This window comes from Phyllobates terribilis, unplaced genomic scaffold, assembly GCF_046119375.1.
Source record: "Phyllobates terribilis strain yellow unplaced genomic scaffold, ASM4611937v1 Scaffold_12__6_contigs__length_324123572, whole genome shotgun sequence".
NCBI classification, from domain to species: Eukaryota; Metazoa; Chordata; class Amphibia; order Anura; family Dendrobatidae; genus Phyllobates; species Phyllobates terribilis.
The window spans coordinates 241,207,966-241,222,978 of record NW_027362772.1 but is presented as its reverse complement, the minus strand read 5'-3'; the positions used below and the strand labels follow the sequence as shown (position 1 = coordinate 241,222,978).

General features: G+C 43.6%; 1 protein-coding gene across 1 annotated transcript in view; it reads right to left on the bottom strand.

The window, feature by feature from the left end:
- LOC141172476 (putative oxidoreductase YteT) overlaps positions 1–15,013 on the bottom strand; it is a 253,248-nt gene that overhangs the window by 227,008 nt on the left and 11,227 nt on the right. The window contains exon 2 of the mRNA XM_073656744.1: positions 5,202–5,266. Coding sequence (XP_073512845.1) covers positions 5,202–5,249 — 48 coding nt within the window. The 5' untranslated portion in view covers positions 5,250–5,266. The remainder of the gene's footprint in view (positions 1–5,201; positions 5,267–15,013) is intronic.

Below are 15,013 nucleotides of genomic sequence, written 5' to 3'. Positions count from 1 at the left end.
GGTTACAGGTGGCCTGACGGCAGCACTTTTGGCTGTTCCTGAAGATACACCTAGAGATACTTCACTACATTCCTAGTTCTTCTGCACAGACACGGCAGCCCTTTCAGTTACCCCCACGTCCTGGGAATAATCAGTAATGCTACCTGCTACTGCCCGCCCTCCTCCACAGCCTCGGTGCAGTTTACCTCTGGGTTTGCACACAGACTGATTGGGTGATCGGCTCCGGCAGCATTATTTAAAATCCCCTTTGTACTTACATGTGGCTGATCCTCTGAAATTCCCTCTGTCGCTGCGCTCCTCTCCTCTACACTGTGAGCTGTAATCAGCCAAGTCCTACGCTCTATTCTCATGGACAGCTGGGGCAGTAGAACCCCAAAAAACCCCTAAAAAATGGATTTGAATGTTCACCAAAGTCCCAAACACTTCGATAGATTATCAATACCATGTGCGAAATACACGTGTAGAAGAATTTATACATTGCCTCCCTTAGGCAATGACAAATTTTATTTTTTATACATAAGATATTTTAATAGGATACAATGGGACCCATTCATTCTTGCATTTGCGTATTTTTTGTGTTTAGTTTTTGGTGTTTCGTCTGTTTTTCAGTTGCACCTTATTATATTAATTTGCTTTTATTTCATATCTGTTTATTTTTTTTTTTTTTGTATTCAACATTGTCGGCAGGGGGTTGGCGTTACCAGATATTTTAGGCTGATTTAACAATTGCGCAAAAAATTTTACTCAAATGCATGCACTACTTCCCACCCCTTACCTCACCCCCACTGCTCTCGGAGTGATTTTATATACACCAGTTATTTTAGCGCAATTTTTGCACCACGTTACAAAACTTGCAAGTTTTTGTGCAAAAACTGTGAAACATGCAGGTGAAGACAGTTTCCTACTTTGCGCGAAAATTCATGAACCTCATGCGCTGTTTCAAAGAACTTGGCGCAAAACAAAAAAACGGAGAGAGCAGCATGGTGTAGGAAATGATAGCCTGTTTCCAGTGATGTGTCACTTATTAGGCTGTGTGCTGTTGTTTCAATACAATCAGTGTTTTCTCAGCAGCAGATTATTACTACAGGACTAGGTCTCACGTGCAGGCCAGTCAGGTTAATATGTGTAATCCCGCCTCCTTCACTGATTGGCTGTTTCCTGTATACACTGTACATTTTCAGCAACCTGCCAATCAGGGGTGTGGGCGGGGTTTTACACACCCCATAAGCCTTAGATCTGCTACATGTACAACAGATAAAACAAAGGTTCTATCAAAACTACAGAAAGCGGCCCAATAAGTGCTACATTGTTGGAATCAGAGTCTCTTCCTCTATATTATGGTGCATTGCTATTTTAGGCTGTAACTCCCTGTTGTTTCAGGAAATCTAGATAAACATTATCCACAATGATCAGACCCCGGTCCCATCTTTTGTACTGAAGCATCTAATGAGCATGTGCTAAAGCCATTGTGAAAGAAGGGGGACCTGTGACATCGCCTATTGTGATTGGTGGATCCTGTGTTATCAGCTGTGTATAGAGGTGTTACCTGTCACTGTAATCCTGCCTCTGATGATAAGGAGCCTGCTGAAAGCTTTTCCTTGAAATGAGAGGAAGTTGGTGTCTAAAAAAAATCCCCAGTGGCCAGTGTGAAAATTGCGGGATTACAATGTTTTTTTTTTAATAAAGTAAGTAAGAAAAAAAAACTTCGACAAAAAGATTTAATAAATACAAATAACACAAAAACTTGATTTAAACAATGATTTATTTTCTGATATCTTCTCCTTAAAGATAAGACTAAGATGCACATAATGTTAGTAGGACACGTTCCAAGGCAAATGCCAATGTTTAACATGTAAACTGAGGCTACAATGATGCATCATCATACAGTGCAAGCTGAAGAAAATACTTATCAAACTACATAACAATAATCCTACATGGGGTAGAAAACTAAAGGTGCAAGGCGTAAACATAAAATAACTGTCATGGTTTCTTTCGATTGGATTGTGTGTGTGTTCCTTAAAGGGAATCTGTCACCAGGTTTTTGACACCTAATCTATGTTAAGCGTAGTGTAGAGACAGAGACCTTGATTCCAGCGATGTGTAACTCACTGAGCTGCTTGGTCCCCTAATCACACTTTTATCAGCATTACATTATCACTTGAGGACTAGTAAACCTGCTGCCATGTAGTCCTCCATATTCATGAGCTCTGTATAACCCCGCCCCCACCACTGATTGGCAACTTTTTGCCTATGCACAGTGTTCAGAGAAAGCAGCCAATCAGTGGTGTGGGTAGGGTTATACACAGCTCAGCATTCAGAGAACTGATATCTGCAGCACAGAAAACAGGGATTTTATCAAAACTGCAGCAAGCAGCCCAGTAAGTGACACATCGCTGTAATCAGGGTCTCTGCCCCCACATCATGCTGCTCTCAGATAGGGTAGAAAAAAACTGGTGAGAGAAGGTAAATTTAGGGGGATGTCTCATAAGTATCAAACACCAATGGGCAGCAATGCGACATTTGCCATTAGGGAACCTTATCAACGGCATGTAATAAAAAGGGATGAGCCACAGTAGGAACATGGTGCAGTAGATGAGGACATGTGTCAAATCCCCACTCCCCTAATCAACAGTCTCAAAATCAGATGCATTTTAGAGTAGTGTGGTGTTGCACAATTCCCGCATCCTGTGTCGGATCCCTTAGCCAAGGCATGACCTGCATTTAAAGGGGTTATCCAGGACTAAAGGGAAGGTGCCATTCAAACAACATGATGTCGGCAGTAACGCCCCATCGACAGAGCAAAGCGGAAGAGAAAGAGCTGCTCAGTCCATGTGAGGTCAAATAAAACCGGAGACTCGCAGCCTGAGGCGGGACTGATGTCGGAGGGCAGAACAGGAAGGTAGTTAGCTCCATTGGAAAAAAAAAAGTCCTGGATCCCCTTTAAGGTTGGCTGATTGTTTTGTGGATGTGGGAGCCCCCTGACTGTCCCCAACAGCAGATTTGGATAAGAGATTTGGTGCATGTTAGGTTATATACTCACCTCCTGGATCAGCGCCAATCAGCAATGTCGGGGCTGAGTCTTCGGTCGCTCGTGTGACGTTGCTCTATCATGTGAGCTCTGCTAACTCGCTGCAGCACTCACATGACGTCACAATGTCACACGAGCGCCCGAAGACACAGCCCCGACATGGCCGGAACTGCACCGATCTGGAAGGTGAATCTGTGCTGTAACTATTTTACAGGATGCATTGTTCATTTAGAGGGGTTTTCCCATGAACAAAAGTTCATTTTAATCAATAGATCTTGGAATGATAATAATTTCCACAATTGGATGTGTTTAAATAAAATGTTCCTGTGCTGAGATAATGTTATAAATGTGCCCCTGCTGTGTACTGTGTAATGGCTGTGTCTGACCGTACAGGAACATGGTCTGATCATACCACATCTCCTGGGCAGGGGAGGAAGCAAAAGAGAATACAGACATTACAGCAGGAGATCACAGCTGATTCTTTCTGTGAGGTAAAACTGCAGAACCTCAGCAGCTGAACATCATAATACACCTCATTCTGCTGCAGAACCTCATATTACACCTCAGCTGCTGCAGAACATCATAATACACACCTCAGCTGCTGCAGAACATCATAATACACCTCAGCTGTTGCAGAACCTCATATTACACCTCAGCTGCTGCAGAACCTTATAATACATACCTCAGCTGCTGCAGAACCTCATAATACATACCTCAGCTGCTACAGAACATCATAATACACACCTTTTTATGAAAATGGAGGAAAAGACTCTGCATTGCTCCTAAAAAAAGAAGTTCTGCTTATAGACGCTGAGGTGTGTATTGTGTCTTTCAGCAGCAGCTGAGGTATGTATTATGATGTTCTGCAGCAGCTGAGATATGTATTATGATGTTCTGCAGCAGGTGAGGTGCATATTATGATGCTCTGCAGAAACTGAGGTATGTATTATGATGCCCTGCAGCAGCTGAGGTGTATTATGATGCTCTGCAGCAGTTGAGGTGTATTATGATGCTCTGCAGCAGCTGAGGTGTGTATTATGATGCTCTGCAGCAGCTGATGCGTATTATGATGCTCTGCAGAAACTGAGGTATGTATTATGATGCTCTGCAGCAGCTGAGGTGTATTATGATGCTCTGCAGCAGCTGAGGTGTGTATTATGATGCCCTGCAGCAGCTGAGGTGTATTATGATGCTCTGCAGCAGCTGAGGTGTGTATTATGATGCCCTGCAGCAGCTGAGGTGTATTATGATGCTCTGCAGCAGCTGAGGTGTATTATGATGTTCTGCAGCAGCTGAGGTATATTATGATGCTCTGCAGCAGCTGAGGTCTATTATGATGCTCTGCAGCAGATGAGGTGTGTACTATGATGTTCTACAGCATCTGAGGTGTGTGTTATGAGGACCTGCAAACTCTGAGTGTGTTGTGAGCTTACACATCAGTCAGTCAGCCAATAGTTTTCCCATCATCCATGATGACACATACTGTACACCTGCATGATATGATGGGACACATAAGATTTGCAGGCAGTTTACAGGATAGAGGTGAGAAGATCTTTATAAATATGTGACAGCCACATACAATGTAGAAAACTGAAAACAAAACATTTCACTTTCAGTCTGAATCAGCGAACGGTCAGTCTGATTTGCTGGTAAAGTGATCGACGTTCTTGTATGTTTCCCCTCCACTACTGCTTTATGCGAGATCTCCACAGCGACTTGTGACCCTGGGACAGTAGTGGTAAAATAGTCGTATGACCCCAATGTTTCACTAATGAGTTGCATATTCCTCACCAAATATTGTGTTACTGGCTAAGGACACGGCTTCCAGCATCATCCTCAGACCGATATACCAGATAGGAATACCCTAATATACAGCATTATCATTCTGACAGTAAGGTCACGTTCACACATTCAGTATTTGGTCAGTTTTTTACCTCAGTATTTGTAAGCCAAAACCAGGAGTGGAACAATAGGAGGAAAAGTATAATAGAAAAACGTCACCACTTCTGTATGTATCACCCTCTCCTGGTTTTGGCTTACAAATACTGATGTAAAATACTGACCAAATACTGAACGTGTGAACATGGCCTTAGGATCACAAGGACTTTTTAATCATTTTTCTGGACGCTGATGTACAGCAGCTGCAGAACTATCTGTGATAACATTTTATTACCATTGTGTTCTTGACTTTTGTCTGACAATTTCTTTGCTCTTGCAGCATCACAATCGAAGTCAGATCTGCAAAAATAAATGTAGTTCATTCAATAATCAGTGGTGGAAATGATAATTTAAAGGTATATGTATCATAAAAATAGAAGAAAATTTGATTTTTACTCGGAGAAACCTCATCCCCCTGCATCTGCGGCAATGTGAAAATGTTTAAAGCTTAACTGTCGTTTTAATCTTTCTTTCATGGCTCAATAGTACAGGTGAAAATAAGAAACTTTAACCCCTTAAGCCCCGCGGGTGGTTTGCACGTTAATGACCGGGCCAATGTCTACTTTACATCAGCACAATTTTGGAACCAAAATTTTTTTGGGTTAGGGAGCTATAAGGGTTAAAAGTTGACCAGCGATTTCTCATTTTTCCAACAAAATTTACAAAACCATTTTTTTAGGGACCACATCACATTTGAAGTGACTTTGAGAGGTCTTTATGACAGAAAATACCCAAAAGTGACACCATTCTAAAAACTGCACCCCTCAAGGTGCTCAAAACCACATTCAAGAACTTTATTAACCCTTCAGGTGCTTCATAGGAATTTTTTGAATGTGGAAGAAAAAAATGAACATTTAACTTTTTTCACAAAAATGTTACTTTAGACCCAATTTTTTTATTTTCACAGGGGTAACAAGAAAAAATGGACCGCAAAATTTGTTGTGCAATTTCCCCTGGGCACGCAGATACCCAATATTTGGGGAAAAAACACTGTTTGGGTGCACTGTAGGGCTCGGAAGGGAAGGAGCGCCATTTGACTTTTTGATTGTAAAATTTGCTTGAATAATTAGCGGACGCCATGTTGTGTTTGGAGAGTCCCTGTGTGCCCAAACTTTGGAGCTACCCCACAAGTGACCCCATTTTGGAAACTAGACCCCCCAAGGCACCTTTATAGATGCATAGTGAGCACTTGGAACCCCCAGGTGCTTCACAAATTGATTCGTAAAAATGAAAAAGTGAAAAAAAAAACACTTTTTCATTTTTAAGAATCAATTTGTGAAGCACCTAGGGGTTCCAAGTGCTCACTATGCATCTAGATAGGTGCCTTGGGGGGTCTAGTTTCCAAAATGGGGTCACTTGTGGGGGAGCTCCAATGTTTGGGCACACAGGGACTCTCCAAATGCAACATGATATCCGCTAACAATTTGAGCCGACAATTTGTTAGCGGATATCATGTTGCATTTGGAGAGTCCCTGTGTGCCCAAACATTGGAGCTCCCCCACAAGTGACCCCATTTTGGAAACTAGACCCCCCAAGGCACCTATCTAGATTCATAGTGAGCACTTGGAACCCCAGGTGCTTCACAAATTGATTCATAAAAATGAAAAAGTGTTTTTTTTCTTCACTTTTTCATTATTACGAATCAATTTGTGAAGCACCTGGGGGTTCCAAGTGCTCACTATGCATCTAGAAAGGTGCCTTGGGGGGTCTAGTTTCCAAAATGGGGTCACTTGTGGGGGAGCTCCAAAGTTTGGGCACAGAGGGGCTCTCCAAACGCAATGTGGTGTCCGCTAACAATTTGAGCCGATTTTCCATTCAATTTGTTAGCGGATACCATGTTGCATTTAGAGAGTCCCTGCGTGCCCAAACATTGGAGCTCCCCCACAAGTGACCCCATTTTGGAAACTATACCCCTCAAGGATTTTATTAAGGTGCATAGTGAACATTTTGAACCCAGAGGTACGGCACAGAATTTGTTTACATTAGGTCATCATATTGAATAAGTTGTCATTATTCTTGAGCGCAAGTGCTCGCTACTTGAGTTTGCATCGGGTACTCAGGTATGCACCATGTACAGCGTGTGCTCGAGTGACATGCTCGAGTCCCTGCTCCGCATGTTTCACGGTTATTAGACACCCAAAAAAAAACATGCGGGGATCGCTCGTGCATGGCAGGCAATCCCCGTAAAGTTTTTTGGCCGCGAAGCATATGGGGCAGAGACTCGAGCATGTCACTCAAATACCCACGATACTCAATGCATACCAGAGCACCCGATGCAAACTCAAGTAGCGAGCACTTGCTCTCAACACTAGTCGCCATATCGTCATCTTTTTTTCTTACTTTTGAAAAAAATCCCAACCCTAGCCCCAGCACAACCTTAGCCCCAGCACAACCCTAGCCCCAGCCCCAGCCCTAACCCTAGCCCAATCCTAACCCAAGAGTTTATTTTTGACGCCGTTCCTTGTGCGGTATAAGTGATTAGACGACTTTATTCTTCGGGTCGGTGTGATTACAGCAATGCCAGAATCATATGGGGTTTTTATGACTGACAGCTGTCACACACTAAAAGACGCATTTTTTGCAAAATCTAGTTTTTGCATCGCCATATTTTGAGAGCTATAATTTTTCCAGATTTTGGCAGACAGTCATGTGACGGCTCGTTTTTTGCGGGATGACTTGACGTTGTTATTGGTGCCATTTTCAGGCACGTGACATTTTTTGATCGCTTTCTATTCCGATTTTTGGGAGGCAGAATAAACAAAAACCAACAATTCAGGAATTGTTTTTTTTTTTTTTTTTTATTCTGTTCCGCGTGTGGTAAAATTGATGAGGTAGCTTTATTCTTCGGGTCAGTACGTTTACAGCGGTACCACATTTGTATCATTTTTCTATGTTTTGGCGCTTATACACAATAAAAGCTATTTTATAGAAAAAAATATTTTTTAGTATCGCTTTATTCTGAGAGCTATAACTTTTTTATTTTTCGGCTGATGGAGCTGTATGGCAGCTTGTTTTTTGCGGGACGAGATGACGTTTTCAGCGGTATCATTTTTATTTATATGCGTCTTTTTGATCGCATGTTATTCCACTTTTTGTTTGGCGGTATGGTGATAAAGCATTGTTTTTTGCTTCGTTTTTTTTTTTTTTTTTTACCGTGTTCACTGAAGGGGTTAACTAGTGGGACAGTTTTATAGGTCAGGTTGTTCCGGACGCGGCGATACCAAATATGTGTACTTTTATTGTTTTTTTTTTATTTTTTTTATAATAATATTTATTGATGGGTACATTATATTTTTATTTTTGGTGTATTAATTTTTTTATTTTTTTATAATATTTTTGCACTTTTTTTTTTTTTTTTTTTCCCCACTTTCACACAGTTTATACACTTTATTACTTTGTCCCACTCTGGGACTTTCACTTTTTTTTTTCTGATCGCCTGCATGGCACAGGAATGTAGCACCATCCCTATGCCATGAAGGCTGTCAGAAATGCACAGTGTGAAGATTGCTTGGAGATGCACTGCGCATGTCCAAGCAATCTTCCTGCTCTCTGGTGACCCGGATGTTGTCATGACGACATCGGGTCGTCATGGCAACACCCGGGAAGCCTTTGCAGACTGCGCTGGAAGCCGGAAGAGGAGGTGAGTATCGCCGATCACCTCCCCTTGCCCCCGCAATGCCGCAATCGACTTCGATCGCAGCATCGCGGGGGTTAATGTGCTGGGAGCGGTGCAGGACCGCTCCCTGCACATAGTACCGGGTGTCAGCTGTGACAATCAGCTGACACCCGGCGGCGATCGCGCCCGCACAGCCTGTGTGCGCGCGCGATCGCGATGATGTACTAATACGGGTCTGGCTCTTAAGTCCCAGGGCACAGACGCGTATTAGTACGTCAGATGTTATTAAGGGGTTAATATATCCTATCAGAGAAATCTGCTTCTTTCTGATCATTCATTCTCAACTCATTGATAAACTGTGTGTTCAGTGTATACAAATTTTCCCATTTCTGAGATAGGAGATAACAGTTGGTGCTTATAAAGTTCTATGGAGAACTGTAACTGTTTCAGGAGAACTTGCAGCAGAAAGTCTGTGTCTGCCTCTAGCTCCTTCCAGAGTGTCTGTGACTGACTCTAGCTCCTCCCTAGAATGTCTGTGTCTGCCTCTAGCTCCTCCCTAGAATGTCTGTGTCTGCCTCTAGCTCCTCCCTAGAATGTCTGTGTCTGCCTCTAGCTCCTCCCTAGAATGTCTGTGTCTGCCTCTAGCTCCTCCCTAGAATGTCTGTGTCTGCCTCTAGCTCCTTCCAGAGTGTCTGTGACTGACTCTAGCTCCTCCCTAGAATGTCTGTGTCTGCCTCTAGCTCCTCCCTAGAATGTCTGTGTCTGCCTCTAGCTCCTCCCTAGAATGTCTGTGTCTGCCTCTAGCTCCTCCCTAGAATGTCTGTGTCTGCCTCTAGCTCCTCCCTAGAATGTCTGTGTCTGCCTCTAGCTCCTCCCTAGAATGTCTGTGTCTGCCTCTAGCTCCTCCCTAGAATGTGTGTCTGCCTCTAGCTCCTCCCTAGAATGTCTGTGTCTGCCTCTAGCTCCTCCCTAGAATGTCTGTGTCTGCCTCTAGCTCCTCCCTAGAATGTCTGTCTGCCTCTAGCTCCTCCCTAGAATGTCTGTCTGCCTCTAGCTCCTCCCTAGAATGTCTGTGCCTGCCTCTAGCTTCTCCCTAGAATGTCTGTGTCTGCCTCTAGCTCCTCCCTAGAATGTCTGTGTCTGCCTCTAGCTCCTCCCTAGAATGTCTGTGTCTGCCTCTAGCTCCTTCCAGAGTGTCTGTGTCTGCCTCTAGCTCCTCCCTAGAATGTGTGTCTGCCTCTAGCTCCTCCCTAGAATGTCTGTGTCTGCCTCTAGCTCCTCCCTAGAATGTCTGTGTCTGCCTCTAGCTCCTCCCTAGAATGTCTGTGTCTGCCTCTAGCTCCTCCCTAGAATGTCTGTGTCTGCCTCTAGCTCCTCCCTAGAATGTCTGTGTCTGCCTCTAGCTCCTCCCTAGAATGTCTGTGTCTGCCTCTAGCTCCTCCCTAGAATGTCTGTGTCTGCCTCTAGCTCCTCCCTAGAATGTCTGTGTCTGCCTCTAGCTCCTCCCTAGAATGTCTGTGTCTGCCTCTAGCTCCTCCCTAGAATGTCTGTGTCTGCCTCTAGCTCCTCCCTAGAATGTCTGTGTCTGCCTCTAGCTCCTCCCTAGAATGTCTGTGTCTGCCTCTAGCTCCTCCCTAGAATGTCTGTGTCTGCCTCTAGCTCCTCCCTAGAATGTCTGTGTCTGCCTCTAGCTCCTCCCTAGAATGTCTGTGTCTGCCTCTAGCTCCTCCCTAGAATGTCTGTCTGCCTCTAGCTCCTCCCTAGAATGTCTGTCTGCCTCTAGCTCCTCCCTAGAATGTCTGTGCCTGCCTCTAGCTTCTCCCTAGAATGTCTGTGTCTGCCTCTAGCTCCTCCCTAGAATGTCTGTGTCTGCCTCTAGCTCCTCCCTAGAATGTCTGTGTCTGCCTCTAGCTCCTCCCTAGAATGTCTGTGTCTGCCTCTAGCTCCTCCCTAGAATGTCTGTGCCTGCCTCTAGCTCCTCCCTAGAATGTCTGTGCCTGCCTCTAGCTCCTCCCTAGAATGTCTGTGCCTGCCTCTAGCTCCTCCCTAGAATGTCTGTGCCTGCCTCTAGCTCCTCCCTAGAATGTCTGTGCCTGCCTCTAGCTCCTCCCTAGAATGCGTCTGCCTCTAGCTCCTCCCTAGAATGCGTCTGCCTCTAGCTCCTCCCTAGAATGCGTCTGCCTCTAGCTCCTCCCTAGAATGCGTCTGCCTCTAGCTCCTCCCTAGAATGCGTCTGCCTCTAGCTCCTCCCTAGAATGCGTCTGCCTCTAGCTCCTCCCTAGAATGCGTCTGCCTCTAGCTCCTCCCTAGAATGCGTCTGCCTCTAGCTCCTCCCTAGAATGCGTCTGCCACTAGCTCCTCCCTAGAATGTCTGTGTCCGCCTCTAGCTCCTCCCTAGAATGTCTGTGTCCGCCTCTAGCTCCTCCCTAGAATGTCTGTGTCCGCCTTTAGCTCCTCCCTAGAATGTCTGTGCCGGCCTCTAGCTCCTCCCTAGAATGTCTGTGCCGGCCTCTCGCTCCTCCCTAGAATGTCTGTCTTGCCTCTCGCTCATCCGTAGAATTTTAAAAGCACCAACTGTCATCTCCTATCTCACTAATGTAAAAATTAGTATTCATTGACTATAGATATTACAGATTTTACCCATGAATTGAGAATGAATGATCAGTCCAGGAGGAGAAACAAGCAGATTTCTCTGGTAAGATATATTAAAAAGTTTCTTATCCTCCCATGTGTTTGTGCGTAGACATCGGATTGCACTCGGATATGTTTCACACGCACCCATAGACTTGTATGCATGTGTGTGAGCCAAATATCAGAGTCACTTGCAGCATGCTAAATCAGCATGAGAAAATAAACGCAGATCTGCACTGCCCCATAGTAACACTGGGCTGAGTGCTATTCAATAAAACATCACATAGCACTCGGCCGTGTTAAATACGCCAGTGTGAGCAAGCCTTTAAAGGGATCAGCATGTCATAAACATAGTCCTCTAACTTAAGATTCATCCCCCCCACACACACAGAAAAAAAGAGTAAGGGGCTGAACACATATAATGTCCCTATTGGGCCCTAAATTTTGAAGAAGACCCTAGCTAAGCAGTGAAGCTTGGCATGCTAAATTTGCATAAATGGTGCCAACATTCACCATCGGCTAAGCCCTACTAATCCCTAACACTTGATAAAGGCTATTAGATAGAATGATAACAAAGAATAATCAACAAGCCATAATATCATAGCGAGAAACAAAGCAGCAGTTGATAGTTACTAATACATATTACTTCCTCATAAAAAGAAAAAGTTTCTGGTGTCCATATTGGCGCCTCGACGAGTTTCCCCCCATGTAATATCAGGTTCATTAAGGAATATGAGCTTTTGCACACAGCTTCTTTGGAAGTGTCCCTTTACCTCATGGTGTTTTTTGATCTATAAAAGGAATAACTTGGGGACTGTGATACATTTCTGAAGTCATGCCACTGGCATAACTTTTCACAAATTTGACAGACAGGCGTATAGTCCATTCTATACCCATATTGGCATAGCTGGCCAGGACTGGCGTGTAAACATCAAATGTCACAATATTATTGAGCAACTTCTGAGTTGAGCAAAGTATATACTGCAACGTATTGAGGAGTTTTATGCCAGAATTTTTGCGTATCGGCCCCATAGTGCCAATTTCAAAGTAAGACGTACCTGGTTGTAATATCGCAGCTAATGTCTGATTCATTCTGCTAGTGGGTTGGGCAGCGTGAATCTTTGACAGGTTCCCTTTAAGAACTTAAGGCATTATCTCGGCCCCTCACCTATTGGAAGAAGGTTCAAGTCACCCATTCAAGACCACCACAGTCTTTGTATAATTCAACAGAAAGGTGTCCGTGCTTCCACACGGCCTTTTTCACTCAAGTTCAAGCAAAGTTTAGGAGTGGCCAGGGCACAGTGAAGAATTGTGTCTACTAACCTCTGTGGCTGTATATTGGCTTATATGTGGATTAAAAATTGTTCTCCTCTGGCGAGTTTTTTTTTTTTTTTTTTATTATATATATATATATATATATATATATATATATATATATATATATATATTAGATGAAATTATCTGTAAAGCAAAAGTCTAAAATAAGACAGTGCAGCTTTGTGCGCACACCTGGGAGCTTCCTGAGCCTTTATAATCTGGGACTTCACATGCTTTCCAACAGAGGATCCCTGTGGAAAACACCTCCTGCCTCCACATCCACCGACTGGTATCAAGAGGGATCACTGCTACTTAAAACATACTACAGAATGTAACAAATATAATTATGCTGCTGACACAACACGCAGAGAATACACAAACTCCGTACTATCAGTGCTTTACTCATATACGAGGGCGAAATCTCAAATCAGGAAGAATTGGAAAGATACATGATTTACAAATTAATAAACACCATGATCAGATCTTTGAAGATATTTAGCAGTTATCCTATGACTATAGGAAGCTTTACCCACAAAATATGTTTTTTTTATCATTTTGCTAGAAGGTGGATGAAGCTAGGTGGAAGTGGAAGCAAAATATATGGCTCTTACATTCATATACAGGAGATTAGTCAGATTGTGAACAGGCTGGGTGGTAAATCAGTAGAGATGAGCGGATCCGAAGTGTTAAGTTTGGGGTTCGTGCAGGACACCCAGTGTCCAGTGCTGAACTTCAAACACTAGCCTCTCCTGGAAGTCAGTTTGGGGAGGAGAGAGAGAGAGATAGAGATTTTCCAGCTCCAAAGTTCAGGTCCCTATTAATTTCTGTGGGGGTCAGGTTCAAGTAGAGTTCTGGTACCCGAACTGAACTTTGGACTAAAGTTCGGTTGAACCCGAACTTCCAAGAGTCCACTCAGCCCTATAAATCAGCAGATGTTCAAGATGTATGTCAGCATTGTCTTACAGAAGGTTGGGGAGGCTTCGGCTTTCCCATGTCAGAAGGAGCCGGTGACGATCACACTACTTTCTACATGCAGGTGTCACAGTTTCACTCCTCTGAATGATGGGCTATTTTTGCAGCAAAAGCATGACATGACTGCAGTGAATAAACCCTAAGCCCATTCAGCCTAATGTCAATTATTCTGGCTATTATAGCAGTTTGCACTTACTTAGATGTTATCTCCTCCCTCTATTATCACTGCACAACAGAACAAAGTAGCCATGCAGGACAGTAGGAAGGATACAGTTATATGAAAAAGTTTGGGCACCCCTATTAATCTTAAGCTTAATGTTTTATAAAAATTGGTGTTTTTGCAACAAGTATTTCAGTTTGATATATGTAATAACTGTTGGACACAGTAATGTTTCTGCCTTGAAATGAGGTTTATCGTACTAACAGAAAATGTGCAATCTGCATTCAAACAAAATTTGACAGGTGCATAAGTATGGGCACCCTTATCATTTTCTTGTTTTAAATAATCCTACCTACTTTTTACTGACTTACTAAAAGTACTTTTTTTGGTTTTGTGACCTCATTGAGCTTCGAACTTCATAGCCAGGTGTATGCAATCATGAGAAAAGCTACTTAAAGTGGCCACTTGCAAGTTGTTCTCCTGTTTGAATCTCCTCTGAAGAGTGGCATCATGGGCTCCTCAAAACAACTGTCAAATGATCTCAAAACAAAGATTATTCAACATAGTTGTTCAGGGGAAGGATACAAAAAGCTGTCTCGGAGATTTAACCTGTCAAGTTTCCACTGTGAGGAACATAGTAAGGAAATCGAAGAACACAGGGACAGTTCTTGTTAAGGCCAGAAGTGGCAGGCCAAGAAAAACATCAGAAAGGCAGAGAAGAAGAATGGTGAGATCAGTCAAGGACAATCCTCAGACCACCTCCAGAGAGCTGCAGCATCAACTTGCTGCAGATGGTGTCACTGTGCATCGGTCAACTATATACAACGCACTTTGCACAAGGAGAAGCTGTATGGGAGAGTGATGCGAAAGAAGCCGTTTCTGCAAGCACGCCACAAACAGTCGGCTGAGGTATGCAAAAGCACATTTGGAGAAGCCAATTTCTTTTTGGAAGAAGGTCCTGTGGACTGATTAAACCAAGATTGAGTTGTTTGGTCATACAAAAAGGTGTTATGCATGGCGGCAAAAAAACACAGCATTCCAAGAAAAACACTTGCTACCCACAGTAAAATTTGGTGGAGGTTCCATCATGCTTTGGGGCTGTGTGGCCAATGCCGGCATCGGGAATCTTGTTAAAGTTGAGGGACGCATGGATTCCACTCAGTATCAGCAGATTCTTGACAATAATGTTCAAGAATCAGTGACAAAGTTGAAGTTACGCAGGGGATGGATCTTTCAGCAAGACAATGATCCAAAACACCGCTCCAAATCTACTCAGGCATTCATGCAGAGGAACAATTACAATGTTCTGGAATGGCCATCCCAGTCCCCAGACCTGAATATCATTGAACAT